General features: G+C 42.7%; 1 protein-coding gene across 4 annotated transcripts in view; it reads right to left on the bottom strand.

The window, feature by feature from the left end:
* The window catches only part of PRDM5 (PR/SET domain 5), a 186,725-nt gene that overhangs the window by 136,830 nt on the left and 23,167 nt on the right, over positions 1-26,728 (bottom strand). For all 4 annotated transcript variants that reach the window (XR_009757961.1, XM_061585206.1, XM_061585207.1 and 1 more), the window contains exon 3: positions 6,852-6,974. Coding sequence is in view for 3 of the 4 variants with exons in the window: in XM_061585206.1 (XP_061441190.1) it covers positions 6,852-6,974 (123 nt within the window). In the remaining variant the exon portion in view is untranslated. The remainder of the gene's footprint in view (positions 1-6,851; positions 6,975-26,728) is intronic.

The following is a 26,728-nucleotide window of genomic DNA, read 5'->3' as shown; positions in this document are numbered from 1 at the left end:
CCCAAAATGCGTTTATGAGACCGATATTAGGATTACCACCAGGCACGCCAGCAGCACACTTAAGAGCTGAACTGGGCTTACCATCGATAGCAGCTCGTATTGACTTGGCCATTATACGATACTGGCTGAGAATCCTCAAAATGGAGGACACAGCTCTGGTGAAACAATGCTGGACGGAACAGATGCACTCTGAGGGTTGGGCTTCGGAATGTCTACAGTTACTCACAAAATATGATCTTTCTCAAGCTAAAGTGCTAGAACTAAATAGAATAGCCCTCCGTAATTACATATTTGAGAATGATGCAGGCCAAGATCGAGCCTATATTATGATGGCCCCCTTTTCTCACTGGTATCCACGCTTTAAGTTAAATCACTATATGTCTAACTACCTTGATACTATAGACAGAGTAAAAATCAGAAGAGCTTTTACGGCTCTTCGATTTCAAGTCATGCCCTCAGCCTTTCTAGAGGGCAGGTATAAAGGTATTCCTCTGGCTCAACGCCAATGTTCATATGGCTGTGTTGCTGTAGATGAGATTGATCATTATTTACTTCATTGTCCTCTTTATGAACAACCCAGACAAAAAAATTTAAAAATATTTTTAGAACCAATAGTATCTTACCCCGATGAGGATAAGGTTAATATACTTTTATCGGATTACTCCAGATCAGTTTCTCTTGCGGTTGCAAATTTTGCGGTAGCCGCACAAAAACTGAGGAAGTTTTTTATTCATAGACTAACAGATTCATAGGTTTATTTCTACTTTTTAATTTGTTTAACGTTTGTTTGATTTTGTACATTTATCTGTATTTGTATTTGTATTTGTACTTGCAAAAGGCTTATGGCTATGATTGCAATAAAGTTGTTGTTGTAGTTGGGTGGCATTTTCCAGGATTCCATCAAGTGAGATGTTGGGTACTCCAGGGTACTTGGGAGCTTAACACGCCAGCTCCTAGTCACCCTTGGAGTACTGCTGCTGCGGCTGTCGCCATTGCCACTACTACCAGGCATTCCCAGTGGGACCCATCAACATCAGAGAAGGTCCACTTTGCACAAGGTTATCTCAAAACATGGTGCCAATTCTGCAGTGTTCTATGTTCACTTTCTGTAGCTTTATAGGAATTTCCAGGATTTTGCTTCTGTCAATATGTCATATACACCTGCTTTCATATGGTTAAGTCAACACTTACATGGTAATGTAGACTTAGGAAAGAGCCATCTCATGAGCCAAATGCTTTGGGTTCTACTCGCAGAAAACAAAAGGAGAATCGCATTTACCTAGTGAATGCTGCCAAGTGCTGTCATAAATCATAATACTTATCTGAACAACATCCAGTAAAGTTAATTGAACCTTGCTTACAGTGTACATAGCCATATATTTTACGACAAGCTATGTGACGCTAAGGCAAGATAATGATTTTTAATTTCCAATATGCTAAGATTCATTAAAACTGCCAACAGGGGATATCATACTTCTAAAACTTAGATAGGTCTGTACTGAATTAAAAGAACTTATTTATGAAATGGAAAAGTCTATTTAATTTGGAAAACTTGACGAAAGCAACAACGTTCAAGGACCAGATACATTTTAGTCCTTACATCGGTGACAGAATGAGAGAAGAAAATTAATTACATATTTTCTTCAAGATGTATATTTCACAGTAGAGTCAAGATAGCTATCATGGTATCTTGCTTTCATCAAAGAGGTTTTTTTTTCTCTTATGGCACTGTTGCATATTCCAGGGAATTTTAATTTACTGCAATCTAAATTTAAAATAAATCAAGTTATAGAGCATTGAGGTTTTTTTTCCTAATGTGAAAAGATCTGTCTCTTACTTTTCTTGTTTCAAGGCAACATATGCCCTGGCACACAAAGGCCTGGTTCATACATAATGCTAAGCCGTTATTTGTTTTAACACACTGTTCTTCAACCTCAGGTCCCCAGATGTTGTCAGACTACAACTCCCATCATCCCCAGTCAGCTTAGCCAATGTCCAAGGATGATGGGAGTTACAGTCCAACAACATCTGGGGACAGAAATTAACCACAAGTTGTTCCATAGATAATAAAAAATGTCTTTTATCTCCAAAGTTTTTTTCTAACTGCTCTTGCCTCAGGCTTTTGCAGTTTGTTGATCACTTGGTGATGGAAGGTTAAACAAATCATGGTTAAGGAAGGGATGGACAGTGTATGGTGACACCATACCATAGTTAAACCAAGGGTCGTAAGCTAACAACAAACCATGCATTCAAACTGCGGCGTGTAGGCAGTAACCAAATCATAGTTAAGCTGCTCGGCAGAATTCACACATAATACTAAGCCATATTTTAATAAACCATGTTTGTTATTTGAGCAACGGGGCTCTTGGGCTTATGGTACGTGTGCCTCTCTCTATGTGTATAAAATGTGTTTAATTAGAAAGGAGTGCTTCCCGGCACCCATTAAAGTTCTACACAACGTTTAAAGCTCTATAGGGGACCCATCCACTTAAGAGTTTATCCTTATATTAACTCCTCCAACTGCACCTGTATTCATAAAACTAAGTCCTGCTTCAGTTACCGTCTTTGTGGAATCCATACAGCTGCCATTAGAAGCAGGGCCTTCACAGCCATACCTTTGAAAGTGTGGAATAACCTTCCTCTGGAGCCTACTATGTTTGGTTTTAGGAGGGATTGTTTGCTATCCTGTTCTATTCTTCTTTTAATGCCAGCGTTAGACTGGTACCTATTACCTATGATTTGCATGTGAGGATCTCTGCTGGTGCCTGATTTTTTGGGGGGGGGAGGTAGCAAAAAAACTAGGACAACGTGAGTTGATAAAAGTTTGAGAGATACTAATTGCTAAAATTACCTAGATACGTGTGATATTAGAAGAATTCATTCATTTTATCAGAACCAGGGTATGCAAACAACACTCTGAAGCATCTGCTGGAGTCCCAAGTGGCCACTAGCAACCTCCCCACTGCCATGCTAATTGCCCAAGGTTCTCTGCTGTCACTAAGTTGCTATTAAAAATTCCCATAAAGCTTCAGACAATGTTACATTGTGGGAAATGGCAGCTCAGAGTGAAGTGCCCAGCTCTGATGACACTGCTACTGCAGCCCATACTGCCGGGTAAGACTACTGGAGACCACCGGTGTTAAAGGGGGTGCAAAGACTGCTCTGCCACAGGCTCCCTCAGACCTGGAGCTGACCCTGCATTCTTATAACGAAGTCAAACACCAAACAGATCTTATGTCCACCCATGATGTATCTGTACATAAACTCCATGTTAATAAAACTATTTATGGGCAGCACAAGAAATTAAAGGAAACCCTCAAACGTGCCTTATAATATGTAAATATTGCAATATATAATAAATACAAGCAGGATCACAAGAAGGATGGGGCTATTGTGCTCACACCCTGCTTATGGGCTTTCCACTGGCATCTGCTTGGCCACTGTGAGAAGAGACGTTTGCACAAGTTAAGTCTTTGGTCTGATCCAATAGGGCTCTCCTTATAAGACATTTGTCTTGGCTTTCTTTGCAGCTTACCTCTTCTCTTTCTCTACCCCAATTCCCGCCTGCCTTTTAGACCGAGAGATAGACCAGTTGTGCCATATTTATTACAGTGTTGACTGATTCTCAAATGCTAATCTTCCATTATTACATTTGTTAAGTATGACTTTAAACCACTCTACTGCATCACAGTAAATATCTCTTTTCCCATTAACCTTTGCCATTTCATTATTCCAGTTTGCTGAGCTTGTCCAGGCCACCAGAATGTATAGTGTTTAATGAACAGAGTACTTGAATAAAAAAGGTTGACTGTGATCCTGTTATAAAGAGTTTTGACATTAACAACTAAGGGGTCTTCCCTATACAATAGCCAATGGCAGAGACCATTTAAAATTTTGTCTTAAAAAATACAATCAGCAAACACAGGAGCAAATACATTTTTTAATTCATCCAGATTATTCAAAAGAAAATTTTCTTAACAGGATTAAGCTGCTGGAAAGCAACAGAGGCATTGTGAATTTTATATGTTCATTGATCAGTTGAATGACAGGAGAAAAAACTGAAGGTTTATTTGTTGCTGTCACACTGATGAAAACTTCCAACAAAAAGGCAATGATTACATGGCTATATGTCATACATGGCCTTACAAGTCCTCATTCAACTTGGCAGTATCGCATAAAGCTTTGATAAACATTTTCTTCCTTTGGGGGGTGGGCTTAAAAACATATCTCATGCATCAAAGGAAAAAAGGAGAGAGAACACAGTTGAAGCTTTCTATAACTTAGCATTTTTGTCATTATAACAAAGCACACTCACACACTTGACTTATGATTCTAAATAGTTTTTATAGTTCTTTAGCATTTCCATAAGCACAGGCACAGGATACAAGGCTAATCTGCTTGAATTTGAACACATGTTTAGTTCTGATTTTTAATTTCATGTATCTACAAGCCTATATAGTTTTGGGACAATTATAAAATTTTTCTTGCCTAGTTCTACCCTAATTTCACAGACCCCAGTCTACAGGCATGATCATGTCAAAGTTAAGGGATTGTACCCAATGCTGTGTGAGCAACATTACACTTGCACATGGCTTCCCCTTCCTCTCTTCTCTCTGTGTGCCCCCCAAATCTGCTCATAAGGGTCCCCCAACCTTCTGGAGCAATTTCAAGAGCTCTGCGGGGGGGCACTCCAAGTTTCCAGTATTGTTTGGGGGAAGCCATGACTGTTTAAAGTGGTATCATACTGCTTTAAATGTTTGGTACAGATGGGGCCACACTGTCAAATGAAATAGTAATTACTTTCCGTCAGCTTTCAGATTTGGTATAGTCACTTTATATTTTATATTTTCAGTGTTTAGAGTTTATGATGTATTATTATGTTGTTTTAGTGTGCAGCATGTAGTATTTTAACTAGCAGTAGCTGCCCTAAGTATCTTTTGGGAAACTGCATAATCCACACCCTATTTATTTTTAATTTAATGGAAGGGGGCAATGATGATTGATGAATGGGGGTAAACAGCAGAAAGAGAACCAATTTTGGAGACGATCTGGGTGGAAAGTTAGTTGGGAAGAATTTAACTGAAGATGAACTACTGATTTGGGGTAATATGGGGGTGGGGTGCAAAGTAATGGATGAATGTATTTTATTGGGTTATTAGGGTGGGTAATTAATTGGCATGCCTTCCTTGAAATGAAAATAACATACTAAATTCTAGTAATTATTTTAAATGTGCATCTAAACATAAATTACCTAATGAAAACTGTATGTATATTTGTATCTTCTTTTGCCCTCTTTTGTGGCAATGCACAAATGGCCAGTCTAAGGAGGAACCTCATGCCTGTACAGGGCTTTGAATCACTGGTTTTATATTTAACTAAATGAAATTCATAACCATTAAAACATATGGAAGATTTGACACAGACTTACAAAGCAATTCAGCTTGTTGGAGGCCAGCGAGAGCGAAGCCAGTGGAGGTAGAGCTGACTGAAGGAGCCACCACATCCAGCTGCTGCTCAGAGGCCTCGTGGAGGGAAGAACGCTGGCTGCGCCAGCAGGGTGTAGTGGAAGGAAAGAAAATACATATTTCTTTCCACCCCTCTTCTCAGCGTACCAGCTGTCAAGCAGGAGGGAGCTGAACAGAACATGTCCCCCAGCCCCTCCTCTGACACCCACGCAGAACGCCTCTTTTGCAGGCCTTCCGCCAGCTTCCATCAGCTCACCTTATGCCAGGCTGAGCTTCCCTGGTGGACCTCTGGCTGAGCCAGCTAGGTCCCGGCTCAGCTGTGGCTGAACCAGGATGAGGGGCTTATGCTGGAGCAGCCCAGCACAGCCTGGCTGAGCCGGGGCCCAACTGGCTCAGCCGGAGATCCACCATATCCAACTCACCTCAGACCATCATAAATAGCAGTTGGATTGTGCCCTTAATTGCTACCAATAGCATTAATTTGTCTTTGACAGAAGGCTTCCAAATAGCTCCTAAATTATATACTTTCAAAAAATGGGGGAATAGCCACGATTGCTTTTTTATCCCAGCAGGCCTTTGGTGCAACTCAGCATCTGTTTTGCACACAGCTAGGTATGAGGGAAGAAATTCAATTCAATTTGCGTTTAAAGGCGAACTTACCAAATTCGCATTTTCCAAAACAATATATGAATGGAAACACACCTATCCTCTGAAATTCACATTTTTCTGAATTTTGCAATGCTGTTCTCCAGCCAAACAGTGTATGCAAAAATGCATATACTATGATAACATGTCCATATAAACTTATATATTTGTGAAAATATTAAAATGCACTGTATTAAGGATGCACTATATTCTGTTTTCACTTTGCAAAAATGTGTATGTCAGGCAATATTACATATAAAATGTGTACAGCAGAAAAAAACGGCAGAAAAATGCTGATGAATTTAATTTCCTTTTTTTAAAAAAATGACACACAGATGTAGAAATGTGGTGAACTGATGAGAAACTGAGAGAAACTTAAACTGATATTCGCTCATCCCTACATACAGCAAAGACTAATCAAATTAAGTCTGCCTAACACTCCTGCCCTCCATTTTAGGACTGTTACAAACCACTATCTTTTAGACTCCAATGCTTTGCTTAGTGTTTTCTCTCCCTCTTCCCCACTCTCCAGGCCCCAGGTTTGGCTTAAGATCCAGTCTAGATAAGAGTTCTGAAGAACAGAAAACGTTCGCTAATTCTGAGTTTTTCCACTGGTCCCAATAAAGGTATCACCGTGACTTTTGAATTTTTTCATACTATGTTTTCAGGCTGGCACAGAGGAATAAACAAAGAAACAATTCTTTAGGGAGATTAAGGATAATAAGAAGTTAACAAATTTACCTGGATAGCAGCCAGGTTCTTCTGTTCCTGGGATGGTGCTTCATGTACAAAACGCAACCAGTTAGAATGCCTTGGATTGCTGGCATCGAGGACATAAAGCACCTCACCTTTATTCCCACGCACCTAAAATGGAAAGAACCATTAAGTGAAACTAAAACTTTGCAGAAGAGGGAACTATTAAAATCTTCCCCTGTAAATACACAGACCTTTGAAGTTTTCGGTCCTGGCCTATCTTATCCTGTTTAGCAGAAGAAGCAAAACTGTCTCTTTTCCAGGAATTTCATGTACCTCCATCATCAACGGACCCCTCTCTTTCGTTAACTCACTTCAAATTCCCATCGACTCCTTCACACTATCTTCTGCATTAGATTTTGCCAAAATGTTGAAAATATTTGACACTATCTAAAGTTGGAATTGCTTCCTTTCACTCCAAGCTTCATGGTAACACTTGGGTTTCACATTTGCTAATATTTTATGTACATAATGCACATACCATGGACTGCGAAAAAGACAAATAATTGGGTGTTAGAACAAGTTAAACCAGAACTACCATTAGAAGCTAAAATGATGAAACGGAGGTTATCATACTTTGGACACATAATGAGAAGAAATGATTCACTAGAAAAGACAATAATGCTGGGAAAAACAGAAGGGAGTAGAAAAAGAGGAAGGCCAAACAAAAGATGGATTGATTCCATAAAGGAAACCACAGAACTGAACTTACAAGATCTGAACAGGGTGGTTCACGACAGATGTCGTTGCAGATCGCTGATTCATAGGGTCGCCGTAAGTCGTAGTCGACTTGAAGGCACATAACAACAACCTAATATTTTTAGTTAGGCCCTACCTTACATCTTTCCATTTTGTTATGCTTTCTTTTTACCCTCCTTTCTTTCTCATTTCATATAAACTATGCATGGTTCAGAGCTTGGAAAAGTTACTTTTTTGAACTACAGCTCCCATCAGCCTAATCCAGTGGCCATGTTGCCTAGGGCTGATGGGAGTTGTAGTTCAAAAAAGTAACTTTTCCAAGCTCTGCATGGTCTATCCTCATAATAAAATCACTGTTTGAATTACTTGCTTTTTAAAAAACAGTGCTGAATAGAGGAGAACTAGTGCTTCATGTGATTTGGAAACTATACTTCTGTAACACAGCCTAAAATAGCATTTGCCTTTTTTGCAGCCACATCACACTGTTGGCTCATATTCAGCTTGTGATCACCATCCTTCCAAGATTATTGTCAGATGTAGTATTGCAGAGCCAAGTATCATCCATCATATAACTGTGCATTTGGTTTCTTTTTCCTAGATGTAGAACTTTGCACTTATCTCTGTTAAACTTCATTCTATTGTTTTCAGCCCAATGCTCCAGCCTATCAAGATCACTTTGAATTTTGTTTCTGTCCTCTAGGATATTAGCTATCCCTCCCAATTCTGTATCATTCTGTATTCCTTGAACCTCTTCATCCAAGTCATTAATAAAAACATTGAAGAGCACTGGGCCCAGGACCAAGCCCTGCAGTACCCCACTTGTTACCTCCCGCCAGTTTGAGAAGGGATGATTCATAAGCATTTTTTCAGTACCATTCTGTAAACAACTGTGGATCCACCTGATAGTTCTTCTGTCCAGCTTACATTTAGATAGTTTGCTAATCAGAATGGGGCACTTTGTCAAAAGTTTTGCTGAAGTGAAGACATATTATGTCCACAGCATTCCTACAGTCTACCAGGGAGATTACCCGATCAAAAAATGAGATAAGATTAGTCTGGCAGGATTTGTTCTTGACAAATCCATGTTGTCTTCCTGGAATCACTGCATTGTTTTCAAGGTGCTTACAGAGACTGCTTTATAACCTGCTCCTGGATTTTCCCAGAGATTTATGTCAGGCTGATTGGTCTATAGTTCCCTTTTTGCCTTTTCTGAAGATATGGACAACATTAGCCCTCCTCCAGTCACCCATCCCCCATGATTTCACAAAGATAATAGATAGTGGTTCTGAGAGTTCTTCAGCCACTTCCTTCAATACTCCAGGATGCAGTTCATTGGCCTAGCAGATTTGAACTCATTCATAGTGATCAGGTATTCCTTGGCCATTTGTCTATCAATCTCAAGCTGCAATCCTGCCCTTCAACTTCACATTTGCCAGGAGGATCACAGACCCTCTTTTGGGAGAAGATTGAGCCAAGGCAGGAATTGAGCACTTCTGCCTTTTCTTTATCTGTTATCATTTTGCCATCCTCACTGAGTAGCTGTATCACCATTTCTTTTCTCTTTTACTATGGATGTACCTGAAGAAAGCTTTTTTGGTTGCTTTTAGCATCCCTCACTAACCTCAGCTCATTCTCAGCTTTAGCCTTCCTGATGCCTGCAATTCCGTGCTACCTGTTTGTACTCTTCCTTTGAGCCTTGGCCTTCCTTCCACTTCCTGTATGTGTCCTTTTTTGTTTTCAGGTCATCTCTAAGCTTTTCATAAAGACACACTGGCTTCTTCTGCTGTCTTCCCCCTTTTTTCCTTGTTAGAATTGTTTGCAATTGTGCCTTTTGAATTTCCTTTTTTAGAAACTCCCACCCATCTTGGACTCCTTTTCTCATTAGGGTCATTTGCCACGGAACCTTACTTATCACTGGTCTGAGTTCATTAAAATCAGCTTTCCTGAAGTCCAGGACACGTGTATCGCTACTCTCAGCCAGGGCTGTGGAGTAGGTACGCCAAACCTTCGACTCCGACTCCTCTATTTTTCTACTGTCTGACTCTGACTCCTTCATAAATGGCAAATGTATATTAACTAGTAGTAACAAATTTACTGTAGTAAAATGGTAGCACAAGGCATTCATCACCACCACGTGAATCCAGAGCTTGGAAAAGTTACTTTTTTAAACTACAACTCTCATCAGCCCCAGGGATTGGTCTCGTGGGAGATGTAGTTCAAAAAAGTAACTTTTCCAAGCTCTGGATTCACGTGGTGGTGATGAAATGCCTTGGGCTACCATTTTACTACAGTAAATTTGTTATTACAAGTTAATATACATTTGCCATTTATGAAGGAGTCGGAGTCGGGGTTGGTACATTTCTACCGACTCAGACTCCACCCAAAATTGCTCCCGACTCCGACTCCATGACTCCACAGCCCTGCTCTCAGCTTTTGCTTCCTTTAAAGTCAAGAACTCAAGTACAGTAGGGCCCACTCATATGGCGAGTTAGGTTCCAGAACCCAGCAAAAAGTGAAAATTGCCAAAAACATAGCCTTTATTTCACTAATAACAAGGAACATAGCCTTTATTTCACTAATAACAACAGAAAGAGTGAGCGAGTGAGCGAGCCCGGCTCCAAAGGCACCCGGGCCAGTTGCAAGCCAGCAACAGCAACCCCAACAGCTGTCCAATGACCCTGCCTGCCATGGGGCCCCTTTGCCAGCTGCATCGGCTTGCGATCTCCTTCCTGCTGCCACCAGCGCAGCTCTCACTGCATGGCTGGAGGTGGAAGACGCGCCTCACCGTTGCCATCGCGCCTCGCTGCAGGGCTGCGCTTCACACGCCTCGCCTCCGTCGGAAGGAGCAGCATAGCAGCCCAAACTGAAAGAGGCCACACATCGGCCCACCGGGAAAAGGGGAAGGAATGGAGAAGGAGGTGGCAGCAGAGCCCAAACCAACACACCTCCGCCCCACCAGCCAGCCCCCGCGCATGGATCCTAGCGCATTTCCCGCTGTGTGCCGCCGTTCCCGGAGAAGAAGGGGCAGAGGACAGGAATGAACTCAGCACGTGCCCAGGGAAACTGAGCCTTAACCCCTTGTTATCAGGACTGGCTCCAGCATAGCTTCTACTGTTGGACTCCATCCGGACCTTATCTAAAAAATTATAGACACAGGCTCCTTTCGCTTGGGGCAGGAGAACAAGAGACCAATTTTGGATGGCGCAGATTTAAAAGCGCAAATCTCCAGCTAGTTGCGCAGTTCATGAAATGCAGCAGCGTCACAGGGAGGCTTCCTTTCCTATGCCAGCCGTGGCCTGAAGCATCTCGGGTGACGGGGAGGGCACGTTGTGTTTTGCAGCCCAATTTCAAGGCTGCTCCCTTTGCTGTACAGCCCGATTTGATCATGTGGTTTGGAAATTGGGTATTTAAGAAAACAACCCTCCCACACCTTCTATGAGGGAATAATTAGGTATACTGACGCTTTCTGTAACTCTCACGCAACTTCCCCCAGTTGTTCTTGGTGTGGGTGTGGGTGGGTGTCTTTTTCCTTTTCAACGTGTTTGTTTGCTTGCTGGGGAAAGTTGCAGGTCTAAGTTAAAAGCTAACCAACTGCCATTAAACAGAGAGAAAGTACTAAAAATGATCATAAAAAGTTATTAAAAGGCCTGAGAGAATAACAAAGAGATAATAGTGTTGGGCTATCCAAAGAAATGTTCTGGAAAAAATGAGTTAGAACCTTCTGAAACTCTTTGCAACAGTGCTGCTGGTAGTTTGCCCAAATTCAACTATAGGTTGGTAGAAGGTAAACACATCTATGCTCTCATTAGCACTTTCAACTCCTACAATTTTCCTCATTTGCCTTTCAAAACCCATATCTGTACAATTCCTCACAGCCTGTGGTTACAGCCTTTTCCCAAAGCCTATAAGAAAATGTTTTCATATTGCAAAACAGAAATGGACCCTCTCCTTAGGGTCTCAAAGGGGAAGGCCACGCTTCAATAATATTAACCAAACAGTCTATCTTTTAACTTGAGCCTTTAAGACCTTGGACTTAGAAAATAAAAGAACTAGCAAACCTTTGCATCAAGAGGGATTGTGTTTCTGAGCAGTATTATAACACATTTCTTTAGTACCGAGTACTCACATTCCACAGAAAAAGATTATTTATGGGAGAAAATTCAGTTGAAACCAAAAGGTTAGGTGCATCTCTCCTAACAGGAATGAGCAACTGTTAGGAAAAGGGCTTGTTCAAGATTTCAAGGTTAAGATTCAGTCCACCACCTAAATCTTCAATGCAACTGCTGACATGAGCAGTCTGGTCTGCTCATGCTAGTAGTACAATGCAAGGTCATATCCATACCATACATCTAAAGCATGTGGCTTCCCCTAAAGAATCCTGGGAACTGTAGTTTGTTAAGGGTGTGATGAACTCTAGCTCTGTTGATGGGTAAACTATAATTCCTAGGATTCTTTGGGAGAACGCATATGCTTTAAATGTTGCTAAATGTGTCCTTTAAATATATGGTGTTAGTATGACCTTTGATAAGAGAATTCAAGTAGACATAGCAGCAGCTCCAAATGTGGTGTAGTGTGGTTAGAGCATTGGACTAGAACCCAGAAGACCAGGGTTCAAATCTCTGGTCTGCTACGAAGCTCACTGGGTGATCACTCTCTCTCTCAGCCAAGCTTTTGTCACAGGATGGTTGAAAGAATAAAATGACAGCAAGGGAACACCAAGGCACATCCCGAGCTCCTTGGAGAAAGGATGATATAAGAATACAAATAACAGGGATAATTAAATCCCCAGGCCATCCTGTGCTTAGAAGGTGGTGCAGAGACATAATGGACTGAGGATACTTAACAGACTTATTCTTTAAGGAATCTTCCAGCTTCACTGACTGCATCATGTTCAGAATACAGTGTAAGCAACAAAGATCATCATTTAAAAATTAACAGCAACAAAAATTAGCAGTGATCATAATGCCCCATATGATTTCTTGTAGAGCAGCAGATTGAATTTTAAGGTGCTAAAGCTGTTTAACATTCTGGTAATATTTGATTTCACATTCTACACCATCTGGCTACCTACAACTCTTGGAGGTAATATACAAAGCCATCACGACTAGTAGCTGTTGATCACAAAATCCTTCAGTGTACATGGTTCTCTAACCCTTCCAGAAATCTAGCAAAATATAGAGGAAGTTTAGTGCTCATTTCTGTGTTAATCGCTTCCAGAAAAGATCAATTTGCAACCCCATTAACCCAAAAAATCGCAGGAGAACAGTGATGAAATTTGGAGTGGCATACTGACATACAGTTCTTTCCTGCTGTTTCCATGGGTGAATCATGGGAGAACAGAAGCGCACATGTGCAGAAAGTGTGGGGGAGTAGTGACATGTCCAATGATGTTCATTGTTGTGTCACACCACATCCTCTGGTGTGAATGACACTTAGTGAGACATACCAGTACACCAGTCAAAAAGCCACAGTTCCATAATGCAACAGGTATTGCAATGTGAAAGGAACATTAGAAAGTGGAACAGGAGTGTTACCATTAGTAAAACTAACACAATAAACCCCATGTCTGAATGCAACCTAAGAGAGAGTGACTGGCCCAGGGACGGTCATCCAGTCAGCTTCATGGCTGGATGGGGATTTGAACTTGACCTCCCTGGTCCTAGTCTGGCATAGCACCCACTGTGCCACCCTGGCTGTTTTTGTCTTAGTTACCCTTGGGAAGGGGCATCTTACTATTTACTATTTAGAAGGAACTTCTTGACAGTAAGGGCAGTTGGGCAATGGAACCGACTGCCTAGGGAGGTGGTGGGATCCCCTTCGCTGGATGTCTTCAAGCAGAGGCTGGACAGCTATCTGCGGGAGATGCTCTAGCTGTGGACTTCCTGCTGTGAGCAGGGGGTTGGACTCGATGGCCTACAAGGCCCCTTCCAACTCTATGATTCTATGATTCTACTTCTTCATGGCATTCAGACGCATGGCAAATCTTAACAAAAACCACATCAGAATGAGCATTCTTGACACTGTTCTTATTTTCTTCTTAAGAAAATACTTTACTACTCTTAATAAAATACTCTTAAGGCTTTGCAAAGCAATATAAAAGTCTCTCCAATTTATTACTCTTTTTCCAAAGAGAGATCTCTTCCCTAAAAAGACAGATATATAAATGTAAGATAACAGGATTTGTATGTGCCTGGGGGGAGGGGAAAACTCTGCTCCAAATGTTTCATTTTATATTAGACTTTGGGACAGACAAGCAAGGCTAGTGTTAATTCTGGCATGTTTCAAACAGCTGACATTTCCACAATAGCATAGGTTTATGCTATATTTTCAACACAAAAGGGTTGAAAGCCTGAATGGCCGTTGCAATACACAAACTACACATTATATTAAATAGACAAGTAACACAGTGGGGCTTTCCTTTGGGAAGTATACTGCAATACATATGAAGATTGTTTAAAAGTCCATGGAATTTATAAAACCTAACTATGTGACGTACAGCGCAATCCTAAACATGTGCAATGGGGCTTACTCCAAGGTAAGTGGGCATGGGACTGAAGATTTTAATCACTTCTACAGAGATTCAAAGAAACACCAAATTCAGTCTCATGATTTCTGACCATTTACGGTTAAGGTGATCATTAATTTCTATTCTTAGGTCATAGAAGTTCTACACATGCATTGTGGGTATCTGCATTAAATAGACAAAAGTTCAAGTTAAAAGGCCATTTCTTTTCCTACTTAAAACTGAACCAAGGTTTCCAGTGGCCAACTGATTTTATCCAATGGGTCACAAATGGCACATAAACAAACAGTAAGGGGTTGGAATCACTGGCTTTATAGGCCCCTCCCAACTCTACAATTCTATGAGTCTATGAAAGACCTGATGAGGAAGCCTGAACAAAACTACTTGGAGAAACTCTATTTCTCCTTCTCATCTTCCTCAGGTGAGGCTGTTGATGTGCTGAACCGTTGCCTGGCCGCGATAATGGACTGGATGAGAGCTAATAAACTGAGGCTCAATCCTGACAAGAGTGAGACGCTGTTGGTGAGTGCCTTCTCTGCCCAGATGGTGGATGTTCAACCTGTTCTAGATGGGGTTACACTCCCCCTGAAGGAACAGGTTCGTAGCTTGGGGGTTCTTTTCGATCTATTCCTGTCTCTCGAGGCTCAGGTGGCCTCGGTGGCACGGAATGCGTTCTATCACATTCGGTTGGTAGCCCAGCTACGTCCCTATCTGGAAAGCGACGACCTCGCTTCAGTTGTGCATGCTCTGGTAACCTCTAGATTGGATTACTGCAATGCACTCTACATGGGGCTGCCTTTGAAGACAGTTCGGAAACTACAGCTAGTGCAAAATGCAGCAGCTAGACTGTTGACAAGGACCAGGCGGTCCGCCCACATAACACCTGTTCTGGCTCGTTTGCACTGGCTACCTATTTGTTTCTGGGCTAAATTCAAAGCGCTAGTTTTGACTTATAAAGCCTTACATGGCGCGGGACCACAATACCTAGCGGAACGCCTCTCCCGATATGAACCTACCCGGTCACTACGTTCAACATCAAAGGCCCTCCTCCGAGTTCCGACCCACAGAGAAGCTCGGAGGGTCATTACAAGATCTAGGGCCTTTTCAGTGGCTGCCCCCTAATTATGGAACAGTCTCTCCGTTGAGGTGTGCCTGGCGCCTACACTTCTATCCTTTCGGCGCCAGGTTAAAACCTTTTTATTCTCCCAGACATTTTAATCTATTATTTGAATCTATTTTTAGCTCTTATTGTATACCAGGTTGTTTAATTGTTTAATATGTATGCTTTTACTGTTTCTTTTGATTCTATTGTATTTTATTCCCTGTTGTGCACCGCCCTGAGAGCCTTTTGGCTGTGGGCGGTATAGAAATCGAATAAAATAAATAAATAAATAATAAATTCATCTTTCAGAAACTGATTGCAACAAACTGAACACTCTTGGGATTCAGGAATTTCCTTTGGAAAAAATGTTGAAAAAGAAAATAACAGGTGACATTAAATATGTTACCAAAAAAACCAAGAAAATCAACATTTTAAAATTACCCACTTTAGTTCATTACATGCCTCCTTTTCCTTTTTGCTTCATTTTAAGTTTTGTCTAAAGCCTAGTTCTCACTGAGATGTCTGGACTGTACCACTTCAGACTGCTGGTGGGGGTCATGATTAAATGTTCCTACATTCCATCACCATCTGATGTGGTATATCCCAGACACTGGTTCTATGTTAAGAACTATGACTTAATTCAGAGTAAAATTAGACAAAATGGAAGAACTACATCAACCCCCACAGATTTTGTTGTTCTTTTAATGAAAAACAGCCATTGGAGGTAACCAGTTCCAGTACAGCAGGGATGGGAATCTTGCAATCTTATTTATTTTATTTTTTATTTATTTAATTTAATTTATATACCGCCCTAAGCCTAAAAGGCTCTCTGGGCGGTGTACATCAGAAATAAAACAAGCACAATATATAAATACAATAGATATAACACAATCAAAAAACAAACAAACAAACAAGGAACCAAACTACACCAAAATACAACAATAATGCAATACTGTTAAAATACACTATAAAATACACATAAGATACAGTTTAAAATGCCTGGGAGTATAAAAAAGTTTTCACCTGGCGCCAAAAAGATAGCAGCGTCGGCGCCAGGCGCACCTCATCAGGAAAACTATTCCACTGTTCGGGGGCCACCACTGAAAAGGCCCTAGTTCTAGTCATTACCCTCCGAGCTTCTCGATGGGATGGTACTCGGAGGAGGGCCTTAGATGTTGACCGCAGTGTACGAGTAGGTTCGTATCTTCCATGTATTAGGCTCCAACTCCCATCAGCCCCAGCCAGCATGTCCAGTGGTCAGGGATGATGGGAGCTGTAGTCCAATAGCATCTCGGCTACAAGTTACACACATGTACGCGCACACACACTCACACTGAAGTACAGGAAAGGTGGTGACAGCTGCATAACATCACACTTGCCGAGTCAAAATTGCTCATTTCATGCTGCTTTTCTGCTTGCCCTGGAAAAAATACAGGCAGTTGGAGGAAGGGTGATTTTGTGTAGTATAATGGTAAAAAATCCTAACGCTGATTTTCAGGTTTTTAATTTTAGAAAAGTTGGGAGGCTGCCCATGCTTCTCCAGCAGATTGTCTTGTTTGGAAAAGAGACAGCAATGGAAGAACAGCTAACAACTCCTTTGAATCAACTTTACCATGAGCAGGAAGACAAGAGATGGCAACTTTCAGGAACTGGGGGCCGTTGGTTTGTATACAGCAAAGGATGTCTGAGAATTCAGCTAAATTTGGATTTAGGACATTTTTCAATGCTCTGCATATTCTCCATTTTTACAGAGTGATCCTCTTTGCTTCAAACTTCAGCGGCTTTCCCCTGACATCTGATTTTTTCCCCTTGAATATTCTCTGGAATATATTGTACTTTCATTGATTTCACTCACAATACAGCACAGTAGTACAGCTCTCTCTCTCTCTGCCCCCCTTTCCAGTTGAATAATCCAAGCTCCAAATAGGGAGGAAGTAAACCGGTGAGTGTTAACCTGTTAAACTATTAAAAGGCAATACTGGAAACTAGAGACTCTAGAAACTTCTAATACTAGAAACTTAAGGACTCTAGGCTTGCCAAGGAGGAGGTGGGGGATGGGAGACACTGAAAGCTGCTTTCTCCTTTTCTTTCCAAAAGGAAAACACCCTGTCTCTACTTGCTTATGTGAAAACTGACCAGCCTCAGTCACAACAGAAGAGGAGACGAAGCCTCTTTCCTTTCGTTTATCAATATTTCCTTTCCTTTATCAATATTCTTTCAAAATATCACTATTTCCCTTCATTTATTGATTTCCTGTTAAAATATCAATATTTTCTATCAAAATATCATTTAGCATCAATGTCAATATCAATATTTTGGAAGAAAAAAATCAAGACTGGCAAAAGCAATGGGCAGGGGACAAAGAACAAACGTGAATCAATACCACGTTAGGTCAACGGAATGTTTGCTGGCTAAGGATCCCATCCCTATATATAGAACTGAAATGCAGATTCAAACTCATCCTGGAGAAGTTTCAGTGAATACTACCCACCAGTGGGAATGATAGCCTTAGAGGATTAAGCCAACAGTTGCAAGAAGGAAATAATATCACTTTTGGAAAGGAGAAAGGGCTACCGATGGGTAGAAAAAATGCTAAAAGACTTACACTAGCATATGTAGCTCTGGCAACTTGCTAAATAACTCTCTTAAGCTATAAATGAAATCATGCTGATTTTGACCGAAAGGATTAGGCAGTGGGATATACTCTGCTGCACTACATAAGCATGGATGTGAGCTGAAGTTAAATACTTTACAGCCAGTGAGGGGAAAATGTCAGCACAACAATGATAACAAACAGATGGCTTCTGCTGTCGCGCTCAGTAAACACATTGCCTGCAATTTTGGAGGCAAGAATCTACATTCTCATATAAACAGCAAGGGGGGGAATATTCCGTGACTACACTCTAATTTAATTTTGAAACAGAGCACACGAGGCCAAGCTTTGGTTGTTCTTAGCAGCTAAATGCTAGCCTTGCATTTATCTTGATGCTGCTGGGTTAGAACAAGCCCATTCACTTCAATAGACTTTGATCTGATGGAGTGGATTGTATTTTCAGAGTTAAAGCTTCATCCCTATCAAAGTAAATTATTTAAAGGGGTGTAAAGGAATAGGCCCACTATTTATTTATATATTATTATTATTTTATTTATACCCCGCCCTTCCTTCCTGCAGGAGTCCAGGGTGGCAAACAGAAACACTAAAAACACTTTAAAACATCATAAAATGACCTTAAAATACATTAAAACAAAACAACGTTAAAGACATTTAAAAAAAACCTTTAAAAACATCTTTTTAAAAAAGGGTTAAAGATATTAAAAGACATATAAAAACCAATTCTAACACAGATGCAGACTGGGATAGGTCTCAACTTAAAAGGCTTGTTGAAAGAGGAAAGTCTTCAAAAGATGCCGAAAAGATAGCAGAAATGGCGCCTGCCTAAAATTTAAGGGGAGGGAATTCCACAGGGTAGGTGCCGCCACACTAAAGGTTCGTTTCCTATATTGTACAGAACGAACCTCCTGATAAGTTGATATCTGCAGGAGGCCCTCACCTGCAGAGCGCAGTGATCGGCTGGGTATATAAGGAGTAAGACGGTCTTTCAAGTATCCTGGTCCCGAGCTGTATAGGGCTTTGTACACCAAAACTAGAACCTTGACCTTGGCCCGGTAGCAAAAGGGGAGCCAGTGCAGTCCTTTAAGCAGCGGGGTGACATGTTGGTGATACCCTGCCCCAGTGAGCAGTCTTGCCGCTGCAGTTTGCACTAGCTGCAGCTTCCGGACCAACCTCAAGAGCAGCCCCACATAGAGCGCATTACAGTAATCCAGCCTAGAGGTTACCAGTGCGTGGACAACAGTGGTCAGGCTATCCCGGTCCAGAAACAGCTGCAGCTGTCTTATCAGCCGAAGCTTGTAAAAGGCACTCTTAGCCATGGAGGTCAGCTGGGCCTCTAGCGACAAAGATGGATCCAGGAGCACCCCCAGACTATGGACCTGCTCTTTCAGGTGGAGTACAATCCCATCCAAAGCAGGCAACTGATCAATTATCCGAACTCGGGAACCACCAACCCACAGCGCCTCCATCTTGCTAGCATTCAGACTCAGTTTACTGGCCCTCATCCAGCCCACCACCAAGCACCGGTCCAGGGCTTGCATGGCCTCTCCTGATTCAGATGTTACGGGGAAATAGAGCTGGGTGTCGTCAGCATACTGCTGACACCTCACCCCAAATCTCCTGATGACTGCTCCCAAGGGCTTCATATAGATGTTAAACAGCATGGGGGACAAGATGGTACCCTGCGGCACCCCACAGCACAACTGCCAGGGGGCCGAAAGACAGTCACCCAATGCTATTCTCTGAGAGCGACCTTGGAGATAGGATTGGAACCACTGTAAAACAATTCCTCCAATACCCAGCTCACCAAGTCGGCCCAGGATACCATGGTCAATGGTATCAAAAGCTGCTGAGAGATCAAGTAAGAATAACAGGGTTGCACTCCCCCTGTCCTTCTTCCGATAAAGGTCATCCATCAGGGCAACCAAGGCCGATTCAGTTCCATAACCAGGCCTGAACCCAGACTGGGATGGGTCAAGATAATCTGTCTCATCCAAGAGTACTTGCAATTGCTGCGCCACAACCCTCTCAATCACCTTCCCTAAAAAGGGGTATTTGCAACCGGTCGGTAGTTGTCATAAACCAATGGGTCCAGGGTGGGTTTTTTCAGGAGTGGTCGGATCACTGCCTCCTTCAAGGCGCTCAGAACCACTCCCTCCCACAATGATGTGTTGACCACACTCTGGATGCACTCGGTCAAACCCCCTCGGCAAGCTTTAATAAGCCAAGAAGGGCAAGGGTTGAGAGGACACGTTGCTGGCCGCATCATCGCAAGCACCTTGTCCACATCATCAGGCTACATCAACTGAAACTGTTCCCAAGAAGTTGCAGCAGACGTTGCACTGGATACCTCATTGGGGACTACAGTAGATGTGGAGGGGGCATCAAGACTGCTACAGAGGTGAGCAACTTTACCCTCAAAGTGCCTTGCAAACAATTCACAGTGGGCCTCCGAAGGGTCTAAAACTCTTATTTCCTGGAGTTGATGTCAACAGACCCCTGACAATACAAAAAAGCTCCACCAGATGGCTACTTGGGGATGCGATGGAGGCAGAGAAGTGGGCCTTCTTCACCGCCCTCATCGCCACACAGTAGACACAGTTATGTTGTTTTACTTGTGCCCGATCAGCCTCACAGCACGTCTTTCGCCACTTGCACTCTAAACATCGTCCAGCCTGTTTCATTGCCCTTAGCTCACTGGTGTACCAAGGTGCAGACCGGGCTCCACAATGCCAGAGAGGGCGCTCGGGGGCAACCATGTCAAGAGACCAACGTGCCTCACTGTTCCACAGCGTGACAAGGGCTTCAACAGGGTCACCTGCTCTATCTACTGGGAACTTCCCCAGGGCATTCAGAAATCCAGTGGATTCCATTAGGCTCTGGAGGCAGACCATCTTAATCTGTCCACCACCCCTGCAGGGAAGGATCTGAGCCATAAGTCTGAACTTCACCAGAAAGTGATCTGACCATGACAATGGGGTGACATCCACCACCACCCATCTCCAGACCACCCTTTCATCTGGAGCAAAAACCAAGTCGAGGGTGTGTCCTGCCCTATGCGTCAGGCCAGTGACAACTTGAGACAACCCCATGGTCGTCATGGAGGCCATGAAGTCCCGAGCCAGAACACTAGAGGCAGCCTCAGCATGGACATTGACGTCACCCAGCACTATCGTTCTGGGCTCCTCCAACACCACAGCTGAGATGGCCTCAGCCAGCTCAGTCAGAGAAGTTGCTGGGCAGCAGGGTGGACGGTACACCAGCAGCAACCCTAGTTTACTGTCTCCTTGGCCCAACACCAGGTGCAGGCCCTCACAGCCAGCTCCAAGACAGAGTGGTTTCCTGGTGACAAAGATGGAAGTTCTGTAGACCACAGCAACTCCTCCCCCCATACCTGTAGCCTGTGCTGGTGTTGCACTGAGTATCCAGGTGGGCAAAGCTGGGTCAGATCAACTCCTCCCAGCTCACCCACCCAGGTCTCAGTAATGCACACCAAATCGGCACCTTCATCCACAATCAAATCATGGATGAGAGTGGTCTTATTGTGTACCAATCTATTAAGAACACATTTCTGCAGGAAATATCTGTCTATAACGGGGTAGCCAATACAGTGCTCTCCAGATGCTGTTGGGCTTCAACTCCTTGTTTTTAGAGCAATGTAGAAACATTTCAAATCAGTAATTTTTTCTTCATTGACATAAAAACTGGTTCACAAGACAATTTGTGTTAATTATATTTCCTCAAGAGTAGACTGCAAATTGATTACTACATTCCACAGCATTTGATATCACATCATAGCAAAGTTAGCCATAATGAAGCCCCACTGAAGGCCGAGACCCACTGCCTGCCTGAGACACTTAAGATCTTACAGATGCCAAATGAGTGTTGTCAAAAGTCCAAATGGAAATTTTATATTCTATGGATCACCCCTCCCTCATTTAAGCAATACAGGTGAGGGTAACTTTCCAGAAAAAATGTACCTGGGGATATTGATAAATATACTGAATGCTTTGATTTACACTGGCATTTGATCAAGAAAGTGCACATTAAGGCAGCTGAATGATTAATTAAGCAAAGCACATCAATTAGGAGTTGCAGGGGGAATAGGTGCCTCAAAATTAATCCTGGTAAACATGATCAAACATGTCATCTGTTATAAAACGTCTAAAAACCCATGAGGTTGAAGACCAGAATTTAAAAGCAAACTTTGAAAAACTTGTAAAATGTGCACTTGGACATTTAATTAAAAATGTAGCTGCCCACATATGAAAGCTAGAAGGACACCATGAACATAAAAAGAAACACAAATAACATTTAGCAAATGATATGGCAATTGAAGTTGAAAAAATCCTTTAAAGTTTGTTGTGCCAGAATAACAAGTCATGGTCTTGCAGAAGTGAACCTTATTACACTGAAGAGAAGCTTTATTGATACTGCAAACATGAAACCTTCTGAATTATAAACTTCAAATTATATTTTTAGTTCTGTTAAGGCTTTCAAAATTGGAACAGTATGGGGTGTTACAGAAAGAATCCCCCTATGTAAGATCAGATATTTAAAGCTACATGGAATTTTAACAAACTTGAATGCATTTTCCAAGTCTCTGATCATAAACTCTGTGAACTTTATCCAAGGTACTAAATAAGATGGTTCAGTTAGTGTTTGTTACTGAACGATCAGGAAGATCAGGAAGATAAGATCAGTAAGAGAAAACATAAGAAGTGTACCTTTTACTTTCTAAAAATAGAAAGCAAAAGTTTGGGATAGTTCTCATAAAATGAACCATTGGTTCTCACCTGAAAGGTGATTTTACTGGGTGCCAGTCCATCACATGAGTTAACCTGCCATCTGGTTTACAAGGATAGGAAATGAACTGTAGCTTTGATGAAGTAGTTAGCTGTCACTGGCTTGTAGGGGCCAGTTCATTTTTGGACAAGTCCTCTGGGTGATATCACAGGAGAACCTATATGCAGACATGCAAGAAAAGATGGCAAAAACACAGAAACAAAACCAAGGACAAAAGCAACAAGCAAGAATGGCATGCCTCTTGGCCACCTATGAAGACCCTGTTGCTTGGGGAGCTGTGGGCTGTCTAAGAGCCCTTGCAGCCACTGTTCTGTTGGTGCTGTTTAACTGTTTTGGTTCCTCATGAGGTATCTCAGCTCTTTCTACCTCATATGACTGTCTTCAGGTCATTCAACATATCGAGACTCCTACTGATGTCCCTGGAAAATGCAGACTGTGAGTATTTTACTGATGGTTCCTCTTACATGCTTGAGGGCCAGAGATACGCTGGTGCAGCTGTTGTGACTGCATAACATCGTATGGGCTGCTCCACTGACTCCCCACCAGGGGGCGCAAGCAGCTGAGCTCGTTGCTCTTACAGAAGCCTGTCAGGCGGCCAGAAACTTGACTGTGAATATTTACACCAACTCAAAACATGCTTTTGACATATGCCATGCCACTGGAGCACTGTGGAAGCAAAGAGACTTCTTAACAGCAAATGGCCAGCGCATTGCCCATGCTGGCCCTCTTAGATGCCATCTATCACCACAAATAGCTGTTATGCATTGTTCAGCCCCTCAGAAAACTCTTCTGCAATCACCAAAAGTAATACCTATGCTGAGCACCCACTTCGCACTTATGTTTGAAATGACACCCTTAAGCAATATGCAGATTTTCTCTCCCCACAGGAAATTAAAGACTGAGAACAGAGACATGAAGCACAGTGCAGGGAGGGCATTTGGTAAGTCCCTGATGGACACCCTATAGCGCCACGAAGACTTCTTCGCCTGTTATGTTCACAACTTCATGACAAAGGACATCGTGGTACTCAAGCACTGGTGGATGCCATTCAAGCACATTGGTTCGCACCAGGTGTATACCAGGAAGCCACATGTGTGGCACGCACCTGCTCTACTTGTCAAGCCTTCAATGCTTCGTCCAAGCCACAAAGCCACAAAGGGGGGCAACCCTGGGCTGCTTTGTCATTCGAGAAGCTACAAATTGATTTCATTTCCTTGCCTCCCTCACAGGGCTACAAGTTTGTCCTAGTCTGTCGTGATCAGCTTACACATTGGATCGAAGCCTGTTCTGCTGCTCACACCACTGCTGCTGTTGTCCTGAGATTCCTGATGAAAGATATTGTCCTCAGATTTGGTCCACCTCTTGTCATTGCTTCTGATCAAGGCACACACTTCACAGCTGATGTATGGGCGCATTTATACTCCTCTTTCGACATTGCACGTTATTTGCATGCTCCACATCACCCCCAAAAGTTGGGGGGGGAGTGAGTGAAAAGAGTAAATCATGAAATTAAGACCCTTTTGGGTAAATTATGCCAGGAGACACAACTGTGATGGCCTCAGGTATATTATCCATCGTCCTTTTTCAATTGCGCACTAGACTTCGTGCCCAATACAAAAGGGTTAGACCCGAGGTCCCTCAGTCTAGTGGGTGGGGATGACTCTTTACATGCCTATTTGATTTCTCTTTCCAGACATCTTAAGCATCCGTAGACTTCTAAAGCCCTTACTCAGACGTTGCTACTGGAGGAACAGCTCCATCCCTTTCAGCCTGGTGAGTGCGGTACTTGGATCCATCACAGCCACGTCAAGCCTGCTGTCATTAATCACAGCCAAGAAGTTGCTAGTCCAATCCCAGCTATCAAGTTAAGAAGAGACCCAGAAGAGGACAAGTGGTTCGTTGCCAGCCTGTTCCAAGACTGATGAACACATTCCAAGAACTGTGTGAATTGCAAATTGCCTGTTATTCAGTATTATTAATCTGTTGTCTTATTTTTGTTGTTTTTCCTGTGTGTCTGCTGGGGCAAACCATTCTATCAGCAATATTGGTGTGGTCAGCCTGCAGAGTTACAATGGTGGGCTTCCTACGTTCAGTGCCAACTACCTCCCAGAGGACCATGCAGTGTAATGTTTGTTTTCTTATGTTCTGCCCTGTACCTGTCATATATGGGTACATATACCTATACCAATTCTGCTAACATTACTCATATACATGGCGTATTTGCACTGCCTTGCCAGGCAAATGTTTCAACCATTCAACACCAGGATATCCTAAATTGTTGGACCTATGAGAAAGGTTCATGGTTTTGTGGGTATATAAATCTTGCAATCAATACATGTAAAAATGTAACTGAATTCTCCTATGTACACGACAACTCAGTTGCTGAGATCCATCCCAGATGTGTGCAGGACTGGGACTTTACATGTGGCACTGTTTTTAATGTTACAAATGATAGCCTTACTTGGGGAGTGGGGACTGCCAGAGCCCATGTCACAGGGCTCCTGGGGAAACACACTTTTACCTCTACTATCCGTGTTCATGCACCTGCATTTTCCACACATGGTACTTTCTATTTGCTTATGCCGTTGGTTTCAATGTATGGGCACCTTGCCTGTTGTTATGAATATGTCCATGTCTTAGTGCAAACCAAAAGCTGTGAAAATGCAAATGCTTGCTACGTACGAGATACAAGAAATGTAAGCAAAGATTGACGCCCAGTATGGTCAAGGATGAGCCTCTGGTATACGGGCATTCAGAGGCTCAAAGGGAGGAGTGTTTAGGGTTAATTTCTTCTGTTATATAGTACCACCTTCAGGGTGGCATCTGTTCTGTTATGACTTAGCACCTCCATTCCATAACGGATGTCCTGCATCCGCCATCTTAGAAATATAAGCTGATCATGCACTGTGGCCGGAAGCATGACTCAGGGAATACTCTGGGAGAGCCAGTTTAAATGTAACACACTGTAGTATTACCTTATTTGGAGTTCCTACTGTTACCTTATTTGGAGTTCCTACTGTAAGCTTTCTGTACGTTCACTGAAGGGTATAAAAATCAGGGAACAAAGTTAGTTGTGGTCGACCGCACCCACTCTGCATGCTGCTTTTGAGTGCCTTTTTAATAAAGTTTTTATATTTTGCTTCTAACTGCTGTCCAGCAACTTTATTTGACCAGAGCGAGACACAAATAAGTTTTCACACAACAATCCTTATGTGGATGCTAGGTTAACCTAAATGCCCGAAGCGCTTGAAGAGAAGAAAGTGCAACACAATCCTAGACTGCTTGCTTTTTAAAAAAAAAAAGGAAAAAACATAACGTACCATAATAAGGAGAAGCTATATACTAACACATGCATTATATGAAGTTAGCAGCTGCACCATGATGGAACCACATGAGCCGTGATGGACTGGCAGCCAGTAAAATCACCTTTCAGGTAAGAACCAATGGCCCATTTTCTCTGGATGCCAGTCCATCACATGGGACATACCAAAGCTGTCTCAGCTGGGTGGGTCAGGGCATGGTCTATCTTGTAGTGTCTGATGAAAGCTGATGGAGAGGATCAATTAACTGCTCTACAAATGTCCATCAAGGGTGCATTAGTTGTGAAGATGGCCATGGTCAAGGCCAAACTTGTTGAGTGTGCCTTGACTCCTTCAGGTGGCAGGAGGATAACGGCTTTGTATGCCAATGCATGTTCTTAGCCACCAGGCCAGAGTTGCTGCTGGTGCCTTCTTGCCTAGCGACCGGTGTGGACTGAGACAAAGAAGGCTTCTGTGGTTCCTGAGGGACTTTGTCCAGCAGATATAGGCCTTGAGGGCCTATCTGATATCCAGGCAGTGCAGGTCCTTCTCCAGCGGGTGTGCCGGGTTTGGGCAGGAGGGTGGTAAGAATAGCTCCTGCTCCCTGTGGAAGCTCATATTTACCTTGGGGATGAAGAGAGGGTCCGTTCTAAGGATGCCCAGTACCCGTGGCAGATGCAGAGATGAGGAACTGTGGAGAGGTTCCCCACCTGTGGAATGCACCTGGCAGTGGTGATGGCAATGAGGAAGGATATCTTGTACAACAGGAACTGGATATAGTGCCTAGTGGCTTAAACGGGGCCATTGCAATGTCTGCTGGACCTT

Source organism: Rhineura floridana, chromosome 9, assembly GCF_030035675.1.
Source record: "Rhineura floridana isolate rRhiFlo1 chromosome 9, rRhiFlo1.hap2, whole genome shotgun sequence".
Classification (NCBI taxonomy): domain Eukaryota; kingdom Metazoa; phylum Chordata; class Lepidosauria; order Squamata; family Rhineuridae; genus Rhineura; species Rhineura floridana.
Note: the sequence above shows the minus strand (reverse complement) of the source record. Positions and strands in the feature narration are given on the sequence as shown.